The sequence below is a fragment of the Lutra lutra genome, chromosome 6 (assembly GCF_902655055.1).
Source record: "Lutra lutra chromosome 6, mLutLut1.2, whole genome shotgun sequence".
Classification (NCBI taxonomy): Eukaryota; Metazoa; Chordata; class Mammalia; order Carnivora; family Mustelidae; genus Lutra; species Lutra lutra.
The window spans coordinates 110,765,651-110,789,512 of NC_062283.1; the positions used below are offsets into that span (position 1 = coordinate 110,765,651).

The 23,862-nt window shown below is 37.8% G+C and overlaps 1 protein-coding gene across 3 annotated transcripts in view; it reads left to right on the top strand.

Annotated features, from left to right (window-relative positions):
- The window catches only part of ORC3 (origin recognition complex subunit 3), a 62,762-nt gene extending 42,677 nt beyond the window's left edge, over positions 1-20,085 (top strand). For 2 of the 3 annotated variants that reach the window (XM_047733593.1, XM_047733594.1), the window contains 7 exons: positions 8,259-8,392; positions 11,076-11,149; positions 12,406-12,506; positions 16,313-16,454; positions 17,845-17,961; positions 18,715-18,794; positions 19,366-20,085. In XM_047733593.1, the coding sequence (XP_047589549.1) occupies positions 8,259-8,392; positions 11,076-11,149; positions 12,406-12,506; positions 16,313-16,454; positions 17,845-17,961; positions 18,715-18,794; positions 19,366-19,471 (754 nt within the window). In that variant the 3' untranslated portion in view covers positions 19,472-20,085. The remainder of the gene's footprint in view (positions 1-8,258; positions 8,393-11,075; positions 11,150-12,405; positions 12,507-16,312; positions 16,455-17,844; positions 17,962-18,714; positions 18,795-19,365) is intronic. The other variant, XM_047733595.1, reaches the window with a different exon arrangement.
- The last annotated feature ends 3,777 nt before the right edge of the window (positions 20,086-23,862 follow it).

Sequence of the window (23,862 nt, forward strand, 5' to 3'; positions counted from 1 at the left end):
GGAAACATGCAGGTATGTCTTTATAATAGGTCATAATTTGATGTGAGTGCATTGGTTCCACATGTCTCCCATAGACTTTCTTCTTTCAGTCAACTCTTGGAGCATGAAGACCACATCCCCATACAGGATATGAGTTGGTTAATTTTTCACTTGAGCATGTATCATTATATAAGGATATATTTCACTTAAAACACCATTTGCAAACAGGAAGTGGTAAAAATGTTGCTAACACAGCAGTGAGCTAGGTGAGTACCCTGGGCTTTTTGTGGTCAGCTGTGAAAGAACTTAAGAGGAAAAATTTGCCTTTCTGTTGGAGAAAATTTCTTAACGGCCATCTAGAAATCAAACACTTGATGAAGAATTTTTCAGACTCTTAAAATTCAAAAATCCTTGCTTCAGTAATAAGGTTTTAAGGGTTGACAAAAGTCATAAAGTCCCCGACTTACAGGAACACAATGGAATACCTGGACCTGAAGAATACTGCGATTGCACATCAGTTACCATGTGTTGCTGTGGCAGTGATCCTTGGCTTGAGGGTAATGACAAGTGTGCCCGTCTTAGGGAATTTATTCTGCCCCTCGCCCTATAATTGAGAATTACTCATCAAAGATTATCTCATTTTCTTCCAAATAAGGAAACCAGAGACAGAAACATTGAGTACCTTTTCTGCAGTTGACAGAGCTGGAATTTAAATCTGAATCTTCAAAGTCAAGTCCACTTTTCAGCCCTATTCCAATTATTTGAGAGGTATATAAAAAGTAATTTCTGTGGGTTTGTGGCCAGTAGTCCATGTTCAGAACACAGCACAGATACTAAAGTGAACCAGTCAAGCAAGCATCTGTGGACAAAAACCCCTGTTCTACTCTAACATGAGGCATCTTGGCACAGAGTGTCGACCTCTAAATGAAAGGAGCCACAGTGTCTAGTCCACTTATCCCAAGTGTAACCTTACAAGTTTGCTATAGAAACAGATTTGTAAACTGGAGTTGATTGACAGCTGAAGGAATTTACTTTAGGCTGAAAGAAATTACTCTGATTTCTGAGTAAGGCTTTTGAGTTAAACAGTAATATATTAGCAGGTCAGCTCAGCTTTCATTGAGTTAAAAAAACATGACCCAAGTAATAATATTAACATTTGATCACTTTAGTTCAAAGAGACTAGAGATTTGGAATCTAAATAATGCACTGTTTCCTGATTTTGCAGATCAGCTTTAGATGACATTTGAAGCTGTTGTCAGGAAACACAGCACAGCTCCACAGTCTTGGGGCTGCTTCCTCAATAGCATAATTTAACTTTTGAGGATCAAAGTTTGTCCATGCAGCAGTTATATGAGACTGTACAGTTAAAATGTAATTTCTTTCTTAGAACAAGGATTGCCAGTTCTGAACTGGCGTCACATGAGGTCTTCCACAGTCATGTGTAACTTGGGGTAAAATCAAACAGCTGAATTGTTGAAGCTCATTTTGTAGCAAAAGATGTTGATAGTCGTGGTTTTTACAGTACTGATTTTCAGGCCTTAGTGTGCATAAGAATCAGCGGAGGTGTAGAAAACATGTATTCCTTTGCCCTCTCCGCAGAGATTCGGAATCTCTTGGGAACCTGGCTGTGGGGCAGAAGGAATCTGCATTGAACAAGCACTCCGTCACATTTGGACACGTAATCAGTCCAAAGGACCACACTTTGAGAAACACTGTTCTAGAAAATAAAGGGGAATAAGAATGGAGTATGCAAAATTGAGGGGAAAAATGAAGCCATCAAAGGAAAAGAAAAGGTTTTATTGGTGGAGAAGCTAGATGGCTTGAGGGAAGTGATCTCAGATTGGTTCTGAAATGAAACAAGGTCCTCCACTGCTAGTAGTGAGCAGTGGCTTTTTTAAGAGACAAAAAAGATCTGAAAATTTATTTTAAGTTTTTATCAAACATTTGGTGGTGTACTATTTTCTGCTAGAAAATGAACAGGTAGCTAAGAAATGTTACTTTAAAAACTCAGAAATAGCTAATCTAATTTGACAACTTTTTTCTTTTAGAAAGAAATATAAATAAATATGATATATAAAAATTAAAAAGTAGTGCATCATAAGGTATGTATGTATTTTAGTTTATTAAAGTTGTTTCTAACCATATGATATAATTTAATTTATTCGTTTTGACATACATAAAACAGCATAGTTCCCACAAAGGGCACTATAACTTCTAAGTGCTCCCCTACCTGAACCAATTTGTCAGTAGAGAAACTATTGTTCCCTAAGGCCTAAGGTCAAACTATCAGCGTATGGCCATTGCCTTGTTCATCCATTCAAAAAAGGTTTTTTTAAATGCTTGCCATGTGGAACCACTGATCTAATTACAAAGATGACCCTAGTCCTTACCTACACTGAATTTTGGTCAAGTGAGAGATTAAGGTGGCCAAGTAGGCAGTTAGAATACAGAGTAAGAAGTGCCGTGGTGGGTGAGGTCTCAGGTGCTAAGGAGCTAACAGGCTGGAGAGTGAACCTTCACTGAGGAGGTCAAGCAGTTTCTCAAAGGAAGTAGCATCTAACATGAAATGTCAAGGTTGGGAGGAATTATGCATATTTTTGGTTTCTGTTTCACTTGTTACCATATCAGATGCTTTGTTGTGTTGTCTTTGAAGAAGATAATCTCTGTGAGTATGGTTTTTTGGTAAGCTATTTTGTTTTCTTCTAGTCTTCATCGATACGTTTGCAGGTTTGAATTTTTGAAGCTGATTAATGAAAATGTCTGTTTAAAGCCTGAGAACTCATTATTTAGAGGATTTTTGCATTAGCCATGGATTGGCCGGTTTCTCCTTATTGCCTGTTCTCAATCAGACATTTATATAATCAGTACTTAACCAGGAATTATTGGCTTTCTGCATGATGAAGCAGAACACTCATTGCCCTCAAGGATGATTGTTTTTAATGATTGCTAAATGATTCCCTTTCTTAGTTAAGGAAACTTTTTTTTATGACAACCCATAAAGCTTTTAACACATTAAGTATCACAAGCCTTTTTTGAATCATTTACCTGATGGTGATTAAAAAATCACTTAATCAGGTTGTTTAAAGTTAAATAGCTCTTTTTCAGCATTAATGTGACCTATCCTAATGTGCTTTTTCCTTTGTCTTTAGTGGGGTGGCTTTCACACTTTTTAATTCTGATACTTTTTTTCGATTTTATTCTTTTTCTTTTAAAGCTAAATGCTAAATGGGATCTGCCAGAATTCAAAAGCATTGTCACACTGTCTCTAGTTCCTCTCTCCTCATTCTCTTTTTAACTGATTTGGATTTTGCACTCTATTAATAGACTACTTTGATTAAGGTCACTGGTGACCTTGATGTTCCTAAAGCTAATGGTCAGTTCTACATCTTCATTTGTGTTAACCTGTTATCAGCATTAACACAGTTCATCACGCCTTCCCTTAATGACTTTCAGGACCCAGACTCGGTTTTTCTCCTACCTGGCTGCATGCTCCTTCTCAGTCTTCTTTGGTAGTTTCTCTTCTCCCTGATACCTTAACATTACAGTGTGCTAGAGCTTACTCGAAAGCCCACTTTTCTTATGACTGCAAGTCTGTTACTCCATGTACCCATTTAAAGTCTCCACTTACATACCCAAAATACATCTCAATGGTAACGTGTTCAAAACTGAACGCCTGATCTTCCCCTTAAACTTAAAATCTTTCAGTGGTCTTTTTATCCTTCTCATTGTTGAAAACCAAAAACTTGGGCTCTGCCTTCAAAATGTATCAAGAATCAAACCTCCTCTCGCCACCTTCCCTCACTGGTACCACCACTATCCAAGTCACTGTTCTCTTACCTGGAAAATCGCAGAATTGGTTTCCCTGGCTTCCATACATGTTCCCCTACAGTTTTTTCTCAAAACAGCTGTTAGCTCAGTCCTTCTAAAATACATATCACTCCTTAGCTCAAAAGTCTCCATTAACTCCCCGTTTTACTCAGCGTAAAAGCCACAGTCTGTACCATAATGACCCAGCATGATCTAGCCCTTCATTGCCTCTCTTATTTCATTTCCTACTGCTTGGTCATCTCTCTTTCCACTTCAGGCACCTTGGCTGCCATGTTCTTGAATATGCAGACATACACTCAGTGTAGGACCTTTGCAGGAATTGTTTTCTCTGCCAAGTATTTTATATGGCTGACTCTCTCGCCTCCTTCTCATGTTTGGTCAAATGGCATCTTCTCAGTGAGGCCTAGTAATCATTTTAAAATTGAAACCCATCTACTCCTCTCCCAACTTTCCCCCCCTTAATTGTGCTCAATACTTTTATATAATACCAATTTTTAGCATATATATAGTAATATGAGGTAGATAGATACTGTTTGTTGTCTGTGCCCTACCCACACCCCTCCCCCTCAACCCTTTGCTAGAATATGAGTTTCATGAAGACAGGGGTCTTCATGAGATGAATCCCAAATGCCCAGAACAGTGCCTGGTATGTAGTAGGCATTTAATAAGTGTTCACTGAAGGGAGGAGGGAAGGAAAGAAGTAAGGGTTTTATGACTTACCTAATTGTTAAAACCCATTTTGAAAACCCCATTTGAAAAATGCTGGTCTAGTAGCTAGACTTAATCCTTAATTTTGTATTTGGGGTGCTAGTATATATTAACAAGCTTTCAGGGATAAAATTTTCATTTTTTAGTTTTTAGTTAGTTTTGTTCAGTTAAGTTTGGTTTGTCCAAAGTGCTGGTTGCAGTCATTCTAATAATAATCTAAATGAAAACATAACAGTGCTTTTCAGATACTGCCATTTGTGTTTTATAACTTCAAAGGCCATCATTTACCATTTGCAATTTGTACTTTCCAGATTTTTTTCCAGGCACCAACAGGTATTAAGTCATACTGTATTTGATGTTACACAATTTTGGATTTTTGTGGAATTTGGTTGGTTTTTGTTGTGGTAGTTACGTGTTTTGCATTTAATAGTCTACCATGGACACTGTATCTTGAGGTGTGGTACGTGGATGCCAAGCCAGACTTGGTTCAGATCAGTTTGTATTTAGGTTCTTTCTAATTCTTCACTGTTAACAGTAGTCACCAAGTCTGAATGATTTGATATGTTTGTATAATTACTTCCACAGAGTACATACATACAGACAGACAGGCTTTCTGGGTCTAAAATAACAGTATTTTTCCAAGGTACACTTGTGCCAGCAATGTGTCAGTATTTGTTTCCCCACTCTTTCTGATCCTAGATATTACAAGGGTTAAATATCTTTATTTTCTTCTAGTATCTTACAATCGATGGAGTGCTTCTCTCCCCACCCCATGTCATGCGCGCATTTCTATTCTCTCTGAAATAGATGTAATAAGAGGTGTGGTAATCTCTTTTTCTCAAACTGATTATTTCCAGTACATCCTATCCCATGATTAGAAATGCTATGGGATCAAATTCCCATATGGTCCTCAAGCTCTTTATAGACTCTTACTCTCACTATTGCCTGTCCATTCCTACAAAGTACTGTCTGATTTTAATCTCTGTATCTTACCCCTTTTGATAAATTCATAGCCCTACTACACACACTCAAGTATATACACATTGTTCCCCCTTTTTAGGAATGATTATTTTTGCAGATATGTTTTAGAATAATTTTGTTGGGTTTTAAAGAAATACCCACTGGAATTTTGTTTCAAAATGTATTAAAGGTATAGATTAATTTCGAATGAATTTGTTTCTATACAGTATTGGGGGTTAGAACTTAAAAATGTCCATTTATTCAGGGCTTTCTTTTTGTTATATGTCTTACGTAGTTGTTGTAAAATACATTGCTGCGTTTTCTATAGTTTTTGTTGCCACTTTGAGCATGCCCCTTTTTCCATTACATAGTTCTGTATCAAATGCATTACATGTACATGTGAGGCCCTGACACAGGTGTATGTGTATACATGTCCTACACCCATGCATCCTTCACACTCTTTAATACTTAGTTCTTTTAGATTTCCTAACCTCACAGTCAACATTGTGTGCAAATAATAAATTGCATCTTCCTTCTAATGCTTGTACCACTTCTTTTTTCTTAATTTGTTGTAGCAACTAGACTCTAGAATGATGTTAGATAATAGTGATGATAGGCAGGTTTATGCTGATTTTGTGTACGTATAATTAAATTGAAAAATTTAATTAATGATTTTATTGTGTTGATCACATTATTAGCTCTAATTAGCCTTACTTCAAGTCTTGTTTAATACTAAACCAAAGAGTACTTGGATAAGTGTAAGATCTTTTGCTACTCTGGAAACTACGAGACCATTGTCTTTGGCTAATAATAAAAAGAGTAATAACTTTCTGAATTCCTAGAAGTTTACATCTGAAGTGAAGGATCTACCCCATCCAAGCAAATGCCACATTAAAAGTTATGACTATAAAGTTTGATTTCGAAATTATATGACTTAATGGCATTTTTCTTGTGCTCTGAGAGTGAGTAATAGGCTGGGCTTTGCCTACCTCAATACTCCGTTTTCTAAGCTGCAGACAGATGCCCAGGTGTGGCTGCCTGCAGCCTGGGCCGCTAGTTCACAGGTTGCTGCCCCTCCCAGTAAGCCTGTGCCGGTGGTTCCTTGGACCTGGAAAATGCTGATCTTGGCTATTTGAGTAGGGCTAAAGGTTATGTATAACAGATTGTTCAAGTGTATCTGACTTTGAGTTAACTCTCAACAATTTAATTCCATCTAGGCAACAGAAAGCTAGACATTTTAAATCATGTCGAATGTAATTAAGAAGTAAATGTGTTGGCTTAATTTTCTTCGACCTGTTAGTTGCCTTTCATTCCCAGGTAAAGATTACTAATACTTTGGATAAATATTTTATTGTTATGGAAGGAGGAAAGAGAAGATTTTGTACTTTTTCTTAAAACTGGGCAGAAGTTTACTTTTGTCCACCCCTACCTACCAGTTTCCATATTTATTGGCTATTTGACATTTTTTTAATTTTTAGGTTTGGGTTTAAATTTTAGTTGAAGTAATCAGCTTAATTTCTCAATAGTCTTAGTCTCCTTAGCTTTATACCTTTTTTTTTTTTTTTTAAGATTTTATTTATTTGACAGAGGGAGGTAGCAAGAGAGGGAACACAAGCAGGGGGAGTGGAAGATGGAGAGCAGGCTTCCCGCCAAGCAGGGAGCCCAGTGCGGGGCTTGATCTTAGGACCCTGGGATCGTGACCTGAGCTGAAGGCAGACATTTAATCACTGAGCCACCCAGGCGCCCCTTAGTTTTATATCTTTTAGCTAACTTAGTAATATTAGTATTTTTCCCAGGTTTTTTATTATGAAAAATGTCAAACTTAAGATGGTTATCTTGTAGAATGGCCCACATTCTGGATCTGTCTGAGTGTTCCTTCATGATTAATGTAAGAACTTACAATCATCATAGTCTTCGTTACTTAGGTCCATTTGCTGAGAATAATTTTTATACTTGTGTCATGGCACTTAATGATTACTAATATTGACCTAATTCCATTTCATTCTGTTACTGAATATGATCTTAGTGGAGATATCCTAATGATTCTGAGAACGGGATCCTAATTTTAGAAGATCTGTGTTCTCTCCGTTTCTAACAAAGATCTCCTCTGTGGACTTAAATGAGTTATACAACCATTCCACCTGTGCTATATAAAACACAGAGAATTGCTTACCTCTTTTAAAGTTTAGTGGATTTACTGACTGATGTTCATAAAGCCCATAGAAGATGTAAAATAAAACTAAAATGGTAATAGAGAAATGATTGTGATTTTTTTTTTATCCTTTCAAACAAACTTTAATGTAGCCTGTGTGTTGTATCCTCAGCAGACATTCTGTCTCATACTTAGAGCTGAAGGAAAGGAACATTAACCTTAAATGTCTACTAGGTGGTAAGCACTGTGCTAGAGTCTTCAAATGCATCTTCTCACTTAATTTTTAAGCTTCTGTCTAACCTGTGAGATACGTGAATTCTTATTTCCATTTTATAGATAAGGAAACCAAGGGTCAGAGGAGTTTACTAGCTTGCTCCGTATTACAAACGTAGTGTACGTGCTGCTGTCAGGCTGTGAGCACGGAGCACTGTACATTTTCTAAGTTGGGTTTCATCATGAGAACTTTTCTAAATATTTCTGAAATGTCACGTATGTTGAAGAAGATCTCTTCCCCCAAATTTGGTAGCTACTAGTGAAGAATTTACACCATCGAAACATTTAATATGCAGTGTTTTTTAAGTATATTAATTTTCCAGTTACAGTATATCTCCTGTCACTGATTCTGTTCCAGGATGTTGGCAAAGGATGAACTGATGGCCATACTTCAGAAATGTTTCCAGGTTTTTAAGTCCTCTTCTGAAAAGCAGCTTGGGAGCACAGCAAAGAGAATAGAGGAGTTTCTGGCCCAGTTTCAGAGTCTTGATGGTGAGAATATAATATCTTGCCAATTCTACTGGTTATGATAGTCATTTAAATAAAATAACATGGAAAAATCCCACTTTTTGATGTTTCAGAGATGAAGAGATAGAAGTAGTTCACAGTCAGTCAGCATACCAACCCGCAGAATGTCATATCCTGACCAGTACAAATAAGGCAAATCGTTCTCTTCCAGATCTGGTTTAAACAATAAAAGCATCAGATGGGCAGGAAAAAAAGAATTCTTCCTCCAGACAGACAGTTTAGAGGACTTACCTTTAAAAAAACAAAAAGAAATAAAAAAGATTGGAGAGAGTAGCCGGGCATCATAATTAAGGATTCCTTTTAGATGTTTTTTCTTAAGCATTTCATCAAGTTCTTTATAGATTTCAAAAACACTGCATAAATCATTTGTAAGCCTGAAAAATAATAGCTGTGAACCACTTTCACAGCAATGAGGCTCATTGGTATGCTGATTACCAAAATATGCACGAGGTCGGCTTTAATCGGATTTATGAAAAGTGGAGTCTTTCAGTCCTAAACGAACTGAGGCAGCCTGGCATCCCCCAGTGTTGGAGTGTTATAGTTTCCTTGATTATGCCTGACTGCCACGCCATCATTTCTGTTTGCTGAGTGCAGGCGTAGCCTGATTGTGTATAGGTAATCAGGTTCTGTTTTCTAATGTAGCCAGACTTTTGTGTTCTGATAGGGCACCATGGATTGATCCTGACCATTCATGGGCTCTTGCTCTTTTCTGGCACTAAAGGATGGCATTCTTTTGGTAAAACAAACAAAACAAGTGTGCACCCTTTACTTCCTCATAGAGGGAAATTGTAATTTGGGAGGTTAGGGAAAGAGGCAGCTTGGTATGTAAGCCCATAGATGGGACGTGGCATGGTGAAAATACTTCGCTTGGAATGTCTGTATCAATCCTTTCTCTGTTTGGCAAGGGTTCCTTTGTCTTGAGAATCCTTTGGGTTAAAGGAAACTGCTTTTGCCGAACTCCCTCCATATCTGTCCACAGCTGCCATGCTAGGTACCTGATGAGTGCTTAGTCAGTGGAAGACGAAGAGACAGTTTGCTTGCCTGGAGTGACCTGAGCAGCCAGAATGAGGAAGAACAATAGTAAGAGGGTTTGCTTCAGGTTCTTTGTAGGCGCTGCTCTTTTGCAGTACAGCATGAGCCAAGCCATTTTTCAAGTCATAAAATTTTAAAGGACTAGAAATTAGTATCATAGAGAGCATTGAGTTCGGTTACAAACAGAAACTAAAGCCCAGGAAGAGAATGTAACTTGCTCTGGATCCCACAGGTAGGTAGTGCTAGCGCCCCGGCTAGAGCCCACCTCTCTTAAACCAACTCATTGTTTTGTTTTGTTTTCCCTCATTCATAATTTAAATGCCCCTTAACCGTGGCCACTAGGACAGTGAGGGGACACCCTCAAGGACACAAATTAGGTAAAAGACTTAATATAAGTAAATTAGGTAAATTTCAGTCTTTTACAAAATTGGACTCAGATTTGTCTAAATTAAAACTTCAGATATCACAATAAATTAACAAGTTGGTGAAACAAATTCTGTGGCATACTAAATAATAAAGGAATGCAGATTTTAGAAATAGAAAGTTTGGAGATTAAGATCATTACCATTCGAAAGGTAAAGAATTTTACAAGTTGGAGCAAAACCAATGTCTTGAAGAAATATCTGTATTTCTTTATTCTCAAAATGACACATTGTTAATAATAAAGTGAAATTAAACTCCCCACATTGGACAAGTACAAATATTTGGCTATATGCTATTTCTGGTTCCTTAACACTTGCTACATTTTATAGTCTGGGTTTAAAATTACATTTGGAGGGTTAAGTAGGTCAGAATGTCATATCAGATTTATTTTTAAGGCTCTGCTATGTGTTAATGAAATGGGACAAAGAATTTATTAGATATTTTAATCTTAAATTGTATCTTTCTTGAGCCAGAAATTACCCATCATGGCTAAATTGACTGAGAATGATGCAGATTCTGCAGTCGCATCCTGTTGTCTTAGATTTGGTCCAAATAAGCCATGTGAGTGTGAGGTTCCTAACACCTGCCCTTACAAGGAAAGCGTTTCTTAGAGCCTCATGCCCTCTAGAAGCACAACTACACCTTTTACCAGATACGGTTTTCTGTTCCTTTTGCCAAAAGAACCATAGTGCACTTTGTTTTCGTAGATTATTTCAAGTCTTTTACACACTACCTCTTTCATACTCAAGTAGCCTTGTGTCAAAAATAGTGAATTGGAAGGTTGAGGCTGGGTTTGCAGGGTGTGTGTTTGTGTTGTTTACAGTCTTGGCATAATCAAAGGAACACAGTTTAAATTTGTTTCTTAAAAAAGCCATTTATAACAGCACAAAGAATTGGAGTTTTTTGCTCTTGGCTTATGGGATTTTGTATGTACCTTTGTTTTGCTTTCATTGTGGTCATGTTTTTAAAATCCACTTGCTGGTTTGTTGAAGCCATCTCTGCGACATAATTAATATTTATAGACCTTCAGCTTCTGGGGGAAATCGTTAATTTGATGTGACCTTGGTACCTTGCCACATTGGAAAAAAATAGATGAAACTTTATTTCCCTTGGAGTAGTAGAAATACTTGTTCTCTTTGACTTGAATGGATTTACCCTAGTTGCTATATATTGGTTTTCTATTAAAAATTAGAAGCCAAAGAAGAAGATACTTCTGGGTCACAGCCAAAGGGGCTTCAGAAGACAGACCTCTATCATCTTCAGAAGGTAACTTCTCCTTCCAACTGCATCTTGGCACTCCTTTTTTTCAGTGTGTGCCCTAGATTAGCTCTGCCTAAATGTTTTTGTTTTTAATTTTTAAACCACAACCAGCAACAAAGCAGATTTTGTAACTCACTTATAAATTGAACATCCTGTTTATCTGGTCCATTGCCGTCCTCACTCTGTATTTATGAAGGGTGGAATTTACTGGAGAGGAATTTACTAGCCAACATAGGTGGGAACTGTTCTTTAGCCTCAGAGGGAAAAAAAGAATCAACTACTAGTAAGGAAAAAATGGGAACACTGATGCCAAAAGGAATCTAATTATTTGTCTGCTGTATTTTTTTGTTGTTGTTGTTTGGTCAGAGAAACCCAAAAGAGCCTAATCCATTAATTTTAGATACTTTTCTTGATTTTTTTAAAATGCATATTCAATAGAGAGGAGAAACTGAGCCACAGTATGTCCAACATAATCTTTTTCAGATATTTCTAAGTTTATGATCTTCTTTGTCAAAGCAAAGATCCTTCTTTGTATCATAATACCAAGTTATGATAAATGTAGAATAAGCTTTCAGTCAAAGCAAGACAGAACACATTGAATTTATTCTATTTAGATGGACAAAGGCTAAGGCTGTTTTTGTTTCTTTTTAAGTCTCTTCTTTATTTTTATTTTTTATTAACATATAATGTATTATTTGTTTCAAGGATACAGGTCTGTGAATCATCAGGCTTACACATTTCACAGCACTCACCATAGCATATACCCTCCCCAGTGTCCATCACCCAGCCAACCCATTCCTCCCATCCCCCTCCCCTCCAGCAACCCTCAGTTTGTTTCCTGAGATTAAGAGTCTCCTATGGTTTGTCTCCCTCCCCGGTCCCATCTTGTTTCATTTTTCTCTCCCTCTTCCCCCCACAACCCCCTGCCCTGCCTCTCAAATTCCTCATATCAGAGAGATCATATGATAATTGTCTTTCTCTGAGTGTTAAGTCTTTCTCTTAACTGAAGTAATGGGGTTGTGGATTGGTGGCACTCTACCATGATAGCAATAAAGTGAGCTATCCTTTTTCTCTTTTCCTGAAAATCTACTTGATACATAGTTGAAGCAAGACACTTAGGAGGGATTCTTTCTAGACCTTAAAAATCAAAACCCATTTTGATCTGATTCGTTCTCTACACATTCTGTTTATGGACCTAGCACTCCCTGTGAGGACTTTTCTGTTGCAGAATCACCAAAAAGAATATGTTCTTTCATTCATAGTCCTTATTGGAAATGAAGGAATTAAGAAGAACAAGTAAGAAGCAGACCAGGTTTGAAGTACTCAGAGAAAAAGTTGTCAACTTCATTGAAAGTCTGGTGAGGTGAGTCTGTTGCTCTTAAAAGCTAAAAGTCAGGCTGTTTTCCCAACAACACTGGAGTGACAGCTGTCCATAGCCAGTCCAGGGCATTTTCTCCTAAATTAGATTAGGCTTTATTCTTTTCAGGTCCCTCTGTACAGCTGAGAATTGTAATTTTGATTCATTTTTCATCCTTATTAAGATGTCTGATCAAATGACTAGTTCAATCCTTTATTGCCAGTTGAAGAACACAATTCAAATTTGATCTAGTTCATTAGGCTGGAGCTGGGGGGTGGGATGGGGGGTGGAAACAGAAAGTGAGTGTTCTTTCCCCTTTCTAGTAACAGAGTGTTTGCATTGCACTTTATCCTTGTTCTGTCTTTGCTGGGAGAATGCTGGATCTGGGCCAAGCCCAGAAGACAGAGTAGGCTAGCCATAATGTCCTCTTTTATCCCGAGTAAAGGACTTTCATTCTAAGGAATAGCAGTGCCTCTTATGAGGACTACCTTCATGTTGGGAAGTGTACTCATAGTAATTTAGAAGTCCATTAGCTCTGCCTGTATTTTAAAATAGGATTCCTTTTTGGGAAACCCAGATCATTCTAATTCACAGATTTCCCAAAAGGCAGTTTTATGTAGGTGCGTGAAATTACCCACCTAAAGGCTGCCTTTCAAGCAGTTGGGACATGCTATAGGAAAAAGAGAAATGTGAAAAACAAAATGATTTAATAGTTAAAAAATAGGAAAAAATTTGTCATTGCTGCTTTTGTATTTTAACAGCAGTTCAAACAGCAGGCTAGGCACTGAATATAATCAAGTACTGAAAAGAACAGCTCAGTCACTGAAGACAGAGTAGTTTTCTGATAAATTACCTGTCCTCTTAAATGTGAAAACTTCCATTTCTAGGACAGTGTAGGAACAGGGTCATTGTTCCTAATCACTGGAGAGAAATTACTAATGCCATGGAGGAGGTCCAGATGATCAACCAAGTGTGACAAAAGGAAGGTTAAAGTGAGAAATGTGTCATGTATGAGTGATGCAATGCAATATGCTGAACTGTGTCCTGGCCAGAATTGACCTTTTAGAACTCATACAGTTAACCTTGCCCTCCTGGGCTTTCCTGTTCTTGTAGTTTCTTGCCCAAGTATCTGGCTCCTTTCTTTTACCAACTTGTGACCATTGCTATTGCTGAAAAAAATTATAGTGTATTTTAGCATAATAGTAGGCCAGATGCCAGGTTCCTTTCTGAATTCCTGCAAATCCAAAATTGAAGGTGCTGAAATCAGACAACCATTCCTTTTGCTCTTTGACCATGATCTTTCACCTGTGTGTGACTTTTTACCCTTTCTGAGAAGTTACTGAATAAAGGTGAGCATGACTAAATTGTGCTGTGTTGTGAAATCATAGTTTTCCATACCAGGATTTACTATTTTATCAAGATTGACTCTCCCAGGCAGGAAGAGATTGGGATTGTAGCATGTTAGAGCTGAAACAGACCTAAGGAGACATGTGGCAGCTAAAACCCAGAGAGAAGCTCGGACTTAGGGGAAGTCACACAGTCCTGGTCTGGAGATGACCAACAGAAGTGCCTCTCCATCTCTCCTGACTTTCTCCAAGGAGGCCACATCACAGGTGTTTGAACAGAGCTTAGAGCCCTGGAGAAAAGATGTTCATTAAAGATAAATACAAGCAATAGACTCCAAGAGCCAGGCTTCCCGGCTCACCGTGAGCAGCTCTTGATGAAACTCCTGAGAACAGAGAATAAAGGTGCTACTTTCTGCATTACTGTTTTCATCAAAATACAAGCTTCAGCTTTGCAGCCCTTGTTGTTACTAAGTGGTCCCTACCCATTTTCCTCAGAACCATCTCTCTTTTGTTTGTGAACTCTGATCTGAAACCAAAATGAGCACCATGCAGTGCTCTAGTGCTGGGCTCATTGCTTACTTCTTCTCACAGCAGGTAAGCTGCAGGAGATCTCTGCTCATCTCCGCATTTGCAGTTGGACACAAATTCTCATGTGTGATGTTTTGTCACTGGTGGTGGCCAACTAATGTAGCAGCCAGTGTGAACAAAACATAGGCAAATATTTTATTTTGCCTCTGATGGAGGTTCTTCGATGAGATCCAGAAAGTCCTTTTGCCTCAGGAATTACCTAAATTTCTAAACATTAAAGATGCTAAAGAGGGCAGAGAGTACAAATGTGAGATAATTTTTCTGAAGTTGACTCTGCTTGCCTTGTTTGATTTCCAGTCCTTATTACATAGCAGGACTTCAATGGGGTCTTTTAATGACAGTCATTATAGTGATTGGGAAGAAACAGCCTGAGGTTGGTGTAGAATAGTTTACGGTCAGAAATTACAAATGGGTAGCTAGCTGGCTAGGGAGGTGGTTGATGTTACAAAACCCATGTTATAGGCTACCGCTAAATTAACTTAATCTTGAGTAAGAGGTTAGTTAGCAGTACTATAGAATGCTATAGTATTGGTATAGAATTGGTATAGAATGGTATATATGGTTTAGAATGCTGAATCCTTAGGGCCAAGTCAAACCCATATGCTTTTTTGCAAGTGGGCTTTATTCTGCTTAACTCTAGAGAAGGAGCAGCAGCATTTACAAGTGGAAATGAGCAAGGGGCCAGGAGTTCTCTTGAGATGGGGAGGAGTGAGGTACATGGTTAATACCTCTCCTCTTCCTCTCTTCCTCAAAGCCACTGACCACACAGGTGGAACAAGTAGAGTGCGATTTTCTCCCAGGATGGGAAAAATCTAGGATCCAGAGGAAGACGGTAATTTTCCTGGTGCATGGGCTGAGGCAGCTGCTTTGTTCTGCCTGCACTTGGTGGAAAAAGATGCTGACAGAAATCCATCATGTGGCCAAAATATTTAAAGCCCAGTACTGGACTAAGCCCCAAATCTTTATGAAGGCATGTGAGTTAACTACTTTACTCAAGCTAGCGACATATTACTCTTACCTTCGGGTTGTGTTTGCCAAAGTTTCTCCCTTCCAATTTCCTCCCTCCAGGCTTGGCACAGGCAAACTCATAGATACTCATTATCTATTATCTCATTAGATACTGAAAGTGAACTTTTTAATGCTTTATTTCCTAAGTTCAGATTTCATTAAAATTAGGTTGTCAACTGACTCATAAATTGGAGAAAAAACCCGAGTTACAGTGATTTAACTGAAATTTTAATGATGACAATTTGTTTTCCAATATTCTAAAGCTAAAAGTTATAGCCTTTTCTGCCTTCTTAAAGTATACTTAAAGAAGTATACTTCTTTAAGTATAGTAAAATTTAATTCTAACATACAAAAACCTTCCAGGTACCATTTCTGTGAAACATATCAATTAAAACATTTTCTGTGATCCAAAAAGAATTTCCTAAATTCTTAATTCTAGGTCTGAGGCATGTTTTTAAACACTGTCGAGAGTTAAATGTCTGCTGTGGTAAGGAATGTGGCTATCTGAGTTTTCTAAATAATTACTTTAAGAAAATATTCATTAATACTCTTAAGAAATTCTGGTTTTAAGGTTTTGAGCAGAAATGTGACTTAGGTGCATTCGTTTCTAAAGGTTTAACTGAGAACTAAAATACGGTTTCTTAAACTCAAGTGAACGTGAGTTTTACAAACTACATGGAAGAGGTACAATTCTGAGTGAAGCTGTACTAACTTTCCTCTTTGGCTTTTGTTTCATTTGTTTGTTTCTGGTTGTTGGATTTTGCTTTTTAAGTTCGTTGCTCAGTCTTCCACAGAGGATTGACAAAGATGTTATACTGAACATAAATGTGTGCTTATTTAAAAACGGACACCTCACTTTGGCTGTTTCAGAGAATACCTTCTGCCACCAGAGACACAGCCCCTGCACGAGGTGGTGTACTTCAGCGCCGCCCACACCCTGCGGGAGCATCTGAACGCGGCGCCAAGAATTGCCCTCCACACTGCCCTCAACAACCCTTATTATTATCTCAAGGTAAGAAGCAGATTCATCACTCTGGAAGTTTAGTTCACACCCCAGGCTTTATTCACCACAAAAATACTGTAAATTTGCAGTCCTAACGACTAGGTAGTTGGCAGTACAGGATTATACCTGTTTCAGGTTTGTTTGTTTTTTAAGATTTTATTTATTTGACAGACAGAGGTCACAAGTAGGCAGAGAGAGAGAGGAGGAAGCAGGCTCCCTGCTGAGCAGAGAGGCCAGATGCAGGGCTCGAGCCCAGGACCCTGGGATCATGATTTGAGCCGAAGGCAGAGGCTTTAACCCCCTGAGCCACCCCAGCACCCCTGTTTCAGGTTTTTTCAAAAAATTATTTAGACTCCATAAAATCTACGAAGAATGTTCCAGTGTACTGGTTTCCTATTCCAAAAAGGCACCCAAGTTAGCATGCTCATAAGCATTACAAGCTAATACTGAATAGGAAAATATAAGTCAATGGTTTTCAATGATGGTGGTAGTGGAGAGCTTGAATAATTTTATATTTAAAGCACAAAATATTTTTATTATATAAACCACAAATTAAAATTCTTCTCTTTAATGGAAGGTCACAGAAGAGATCTGGTGCAATTTTAGGAGTCTTTAGGAGGATATATTACAGTCTCTGTGTGTATGTATGTGTGAGACACTTTCTCAATAACCATGGATTTTGAATAAATTTAAAAAACACTGATTGTTGGGACCCCTGGCTGGCTCAGTCGGTGAAGTGATCACTCTTGATTTCCTCTCAGGTCGTGATCTGAGGGTTGTGAGTTGGGCTTCACACCCAGTGCAAGGTCTCCTTGAGGATTTTCTCCCTCTCCCTCTGCCCACTGCTCCCCGCCCCACTGCCAAATAAATCAGCCTTTAAAAACACACACACACTGATTGTTTTTATAGGGATTATTTAGGATCTGCAACATTTGACAACCTAGTCTTTTCTCGGAGAGCTTAGAGCCTTGGTAGCGATGTGTTGGTATTAATAGGCTGTAATTATTGCTATAATCACAAATGTTGGAAGTGGCATTTTACTGAAAATCCCCAGGAAGTCCATAAACTTTTTACAGAAACCAGAAATGCAGTAGAGCCTCAGAAATTAATAGTGTATGATTAAAATAAAAAAATAATAATTTGCTTAAAATGAAAAATGGGCTTTTCTTCTGATCCCAAGTATTCTTCTAGTGATCAGGAACTAAGGGGATTATAACGAAGACCTAATTCTAAACAAGAACTAGGTAACTATTGGGGAGCAAACACAACTCACTAAATAAAGGAAACCAAAAGGACTTCATTTACTGGCTTACTAAATTAGTTTGGGGGTTCATTAATGTCTGCTTCTGTTCCTGATCATCTCTAAAAAGTAGTCATCTAAGTTTACTGTTGTTTTTAGAATGAAGCACTGAAGAGTGAAGAAGGCTGCATTCCAAATGTCGCCCCAGACATCTGCATAGCATATAAACTGCACCTAGAGTGTAGCAGGCTAATCAACCTTGTGGACTGGTCAGAGGTAGGTCATGGCGAACAGAGTAAGCTATTTTGTCTAATCATCGGTGACAGTTCTGCTAGGGTTCTTATACTTTGGGGACTTTGGAACTCATCTTTTCATCTTTTTTTTTTCTTTTTTACTGTTTTTAATGTCCTGTTCTTTTGTTTGGGAAGCATAAATCACCTCACACTGTAAAATCTCTTCCAGAAAAGCAGCTAACTGCTCAATACTCTCACTCCAAGTCCCGTGCACTCTCATTCCACACTCCTCAACCAAGCCAATTCTGCATTCATGCCAGGTCAAAATAAGTACATGATCTAACCCCACAGTTAACAGTAAGCAAAAACTATACCGTTTAGGTTGGTTCTGTTTTTCCACAAAACAAAGGTGTATTATTAACTAGCTTTTCCTTTATCACAAAAAAGAAAAAAATATCGGAGTAACTGTACAACAGATTTAGCAATCAGGAAGTACAATGAATACTTGGCAAGGCAGTGGAAGACTAAGATAAGTAATTTCTTTCCATCCTCAGAAGAGTATTACAAAGTTAACTTTGTTGAAGGCCTTAACAGATGTCACCTTTTAAAAATATGTGTAATTGGCACCTTCTAAGAATGAGAAGTTTTGAGAATCTGAAATTTGGTGAAATATTTTAAAAATGCCAGCTATCAGTTCCAGCAGCTTGACCTGGCTCCTTACAGAGTCATCAAGTGCAATATAAAATATCTGGCAATGGTAGAGATTTTTGTTTTCTTCTGTCTCGTCTCTGAAAAGGCCTTTGCAACAGTTGTGACAGCTGCTGAAAAAATGGATGCAAGTTCTGTAACCTCAGAAGAAAGGAATGAAATTATCCAGTATCCTTTTAACAAACCAGTTCTGTAATGTCTGAGTATACATGGAGCATAAGTTTATAGTTTCTCTAGACCAACAATAGATTTATAAAGACGTTTTCCAAACAATCTTATTACTTGTTAATACTCATACTAATACATATCATCCCAGAATAACTTGTTTCTAAAAACCCATTCCAAATTTAATCTAAAATGAGATCAAATATAAAATATTTGGTCTAAAACTTCTATCAAGGTCATACTCCAGAATTCAGCAAAAATGTCCAAAAACTGTCATTTTTAAATTCTCTATATTTTTCTATGGTGATTATATACTTTTAGAAGTTAAAGGGGAAGCAGTTTTCATAGTGTTATGAAAAATTAGAATTAGGTAAGCATTAGGTACTTTACCATTCATGTCTTAATGAAAGTGGATTGTAATTACATTGATGTTTTCTAGTAAGGATTATAGTTTAATTTAGCTTATGTATTTGAACTGTACTTCAGTTTAACAAAGCATGTTTTAACATTGAGACTTTAACTTCTTTATGTCAAAAAACGTAACATGGTGAATTTCCTTAGCCATAGCCTCCAGTGCTCGGTTTATTAGAGCTGTTTCTGAACTAGAACTTTTAGGATTTATAAAACCTACCAAACAGAAGACTGACCATGTGGCGAGGCTAACATGGGGAGGCTGCTAGAAAGCCAGTGAATGAAGCCAGAAATACCACATTAAGCTTAAGAGAGAAAAGGAGGCCAGTCATATTTACATACCACCAGAAGACTGCTGGGCAAGAAGCGTGTAATCCTTGTGTACTGTCTGATCAGAAAGTAGACTGTTAACCCCAAACAGGAATATATCAAAACACCTTTGGAGTACTTCAGAACCCAGCAAATGACATGCTTACATTGTAACTAAAACCTCTCCCACATTATCTCTGTAATCTTCATAGTCATTACTAAATTATAAATTGTTCTTGAGCATACATAGTTTACAACTTTAATAAATTCCTTTATCCAGGTGTTACACTTGATTTACTATCCCTCATTCTTGCTCCCCCAGCTTCTTGGACTGGCATTCCTCACTTTAGTAAGTTGTGTAGTAAGTAAGATAAATATCCTACAGGTTGATTTCTCCTAGGTGACTATATAGGTTCTAAAACTGCCTCTGCTGCCCCATTGTTTTTAGCCTAGAAACCTAAAAAATCCCAAGCTCTTTAGCTTTATGCTTAAAGGCAGTAAATATTCTACTTTAGGATGACCCATCATGGAGTTGTACAGCCTCTAAGACCTTTACAAATTACATCTCAATATTAAACAATCCAAATGAGGAAAAAGTAAAACCCAAATGAAATGACATCTGGATGGATCTCTTCATGACAAGAACTCAAGTTAGTGAAACAAAGATACCCCAAGGGCATTATTTAATATTCTACTCCCATGAGAATTCTGGGATATATCTTTGAATATTCACTAACTTACCAAAATTATCACGCAGATATGACCACAAGGAAAACATCCAAATTCATTAAGGACTATCTTGGGTCGCAAACATTAGTGCTATGTAATTGTAGGCCTTTTTGTGTGTGGTCTTTGATGACAGATTTAATGTATAATTAATTATTTTAAAATTTATTATGAAGAAATTTGATAGCTTAAACCTCACTTCCGGAGTGTGAAGGACATATATAGTATAGAGCATCTTTGTCCTCTTGCAACCTGATGGGCTGAGACAACATTAGTGGTTAACTGCTGCTTTCCCCTTTTCCTGCTCCAAAAACAAATTGTCAGATGTTGCCAGGCTCAAAAAGAGGGAAATCCCAAGGTACCAGAAATAAAGAACCGCATGCCAGAAGAGAAAGCATCTAACCCTGTAGAGCTCTGAGAAAGACAATTACCAAAACAGCATTACTCTGAGCTAAATATCTTCTCATCTTCATCTAAAAGGTGCCAGGATTTCTTACTGAGCAGTAAATACATGTACATATGTGCACAAAGAGCTGTCAGCTTTGAAATAAAGTTTATGATATGCAAACACAAACATCACCACCATATAGGAAGAAACTGGACAAATAGAGGCTTTTGACACTTTGGAATCCATGTGTTAAAGGCCTCTGCCAAATGGGTATGATTATAACAGAGAATCCATTTCTGTTCTGTGAAGTCTCCATGACTTATCTTCACAGCAACTCGCTCTGCATTTTTTTTTCAATATTCTGTAGTCCTTCCCCTCCAGTCAAGTGTCCTCTCACGTATTTCATTTTTGATTAACAGTTAATAAAATCTGGGGAAAAGAACGTATAAGTGACTTAGAGCATCTTCCATCTGTTGCCTATTTAAGTGAGGCATTCGGCGATGGGAAAGGTTTTCCAATATTTGTGCTTGTTAATATGAAGACACCATCAATGTCTACAATGTGATTTTTTCCAGCTTTCAAATGGTGCCCAGTAGGCACCAGAGAAAATTGTGATTAGAAACTATGAATTTGGGGTGTCTGGGTGGCTCAGTGGGTTAAAGTCTCTGCCTTCGGCTCAGGTCATGATCCCAAGGTCCTGGGATCGAGCCCCATATCAAGCTTTCTGCTCAGCAGGAACCTGCTTCCCTCCTTCTCTGTCTGCCTCTCTGCCTACTTGTGACCTCTGTCAAATAAATAATAAATAAAATCTTTAAAAAAAAAACCCAAAACTATGAATTTCAGCAAGATTTGTATAGCAAAATGCTTACACAGTTAAGAGTCAGAGGAACTGGCTTCCTACAGACCAGACTGACCTCTGAGGCACACCAAGTAGTAGTAGCCCTCCTGGGCATTTAGTTGCATTCATACTCCCAAAATGCATATCATATAGTGAACCACTTTTTCTTACTAAAGATTAGACAAGAGCAGGATAGAAACTCTTCTGTTTTTATAGTGAATACCCAAAAATGCTACAAAATTAAAGGTCATGAAGCCCATTTGTTGTGATCATTATGGAGCACAAACCCCTCAAAGCCAGCCCTGTTTTAAGAGTTATCTCAATTCTGTGTCTATTTCTTAATACTTTACATCCAAACCTCATCCAAAACCTCTTCCAAGATACTTTACAAATGGGATATTCTGATCCACTAAATCTCTGTTCAATGAACTAATCTGAAAACCCTGAAGTAATTTGAAATTCATTCAGAAACTATTTACTGAGCACATACCATGCTTGAGGCACTATTCCAGGCACTGTACGCTTCCATGAACAAAGATCTTTGCCCTCATTGCCTTCTAGCAGAGGGAGCAGAACAGATGATTATATAGTATGCTACGGGAAAAAAAAAACAAAACAAAAAACAAAAACCAGTATATCATGCTACAGTTTAAACTGGTCACAGCAAGTCTCATTGAGGTGAGTTTTTGACGAACTCAAAAATTGGCCAGTGAGGGATAGGCAGGGTGAACAGGTGAGACTAGCATTAAAGTGGGGTGGAGTACATGTAATTTAGGACCCTGTAGACCACTAAGTCTTTTTTACTTAGGAAGCCCTCTCAGTAAAAGACTTAGACCTTTAAACAATCACTCTGTATGAGAACAGACTGGGTGGGATATCCCAGGTGATGAGGAGATACAGATGCAACAAGGACCAATTAGGCAATCACTGAATAGGACATGATCATATAATATAGATGGTGAGACTTCAGATGGAACCAAGATTAGATGGACTGTTTTTTGGCTGAGAAACTAGAATAGAGATGCCATTAACTGATTGGGGATGATGATCAAGAGGGACAGTTTAAGAGGCAAAAATAAGTTTGGTTTTAGACCCAAGTTCTGAGACCTCTATTAGATATCCAAGTGGAAATGTCTCCATAGAGAGATGAATATAATCTTACATCTCTATGATTAGATATGATCACCAAACTGAGTATGAAAAGAGGAGGCAAGGAGCCCAAGGCCAAACTCTGGGACACATACATTGTAACACTTGGGAAATTGAGAGCAGGGAAAAGGAAAAACAGTTACATAGAAGAACCAGATAGACCAGAAGGAGCAGCCAATAAATTAGGAGGAAAATCAGGCAAATGTGGTATCTTGCAAGCCAACTGAAGAGTGTTTCAAGGTCAAATGTAGATTTAGCAATGTGTAAATCATTTGTGGTTAATAGAACAGTGGAGAAATGTCTGATAGGGAACAGGTATCAGATGACGTAACAAATGTCCAAACTATCAGTAGTCCTGGGAAAGGTATACATTGTGTGATGTAAATGAAGACCATAGCATTGGATGTACTCTTACAAAAAGGTTTGAATAAAAACATTAGACCTAACTTTTAGTTATTACAGGGAGCTAAGAGCGATATAAGTTGAATTACTGACATCACAAACATTCAAGAAGCCAAAAGGTCTAGCTGTTTCAGAAACACAGTCTTGATCAAATCCTGCTTCGGGGAGAATAAAAAGCTGCAAATGACATTTGGGGAACAAATGGGAAAAATCTAAATATGGACTGCTTATTAGGTATTTTAAGTGGAATAATGGTATCTATATAAGAAAACCACCTTATTCTTAGATGAATCATGTGCACTTTGGGAAAGTTTAAAATATATACATATGAAATAAATACGGCAAAACAGTTTTTCACTTTAAGTAGATCACTGGATTGTCCTTTAAGCTTTTCTATGAATTTTTTTCCCTAATAAAAGAAGATGGTGAAAAGAGGCAACAGAGGAAGGTAAGAAAATTATTGACGTTTGCTGTAAAGGTTATAGGGCAGAAAAATATAGTAGTAACTAGTAGAGGGATCGGAGGATCAAGGTTTTTTTTTTTTTTTTTTTTAAGACTTATTTTAGAGTGAGCAAGCACAGGGAGGAGCAGAGGAAGAGAGAGAAACTCTAACAGACTCCTCACTGAGCTCAGAGCCTGACTCAGGGCTTAATCTCAGGACCCCAAGATCATGACCTGAACTGAAACCAAGACATTAACCAACTGTGTACCACCCAGGGACCCCTCAAGAAATTTTTTTTTTTAAGATTTTACTTATTTGACAGAGCCAGAAAGCACAAGTGGAAGGAATGGCAGAGGAAGAGAGAGAAGCAGGCTCCCCACTGAGCAGAGCACCCAACCCGGGCCTG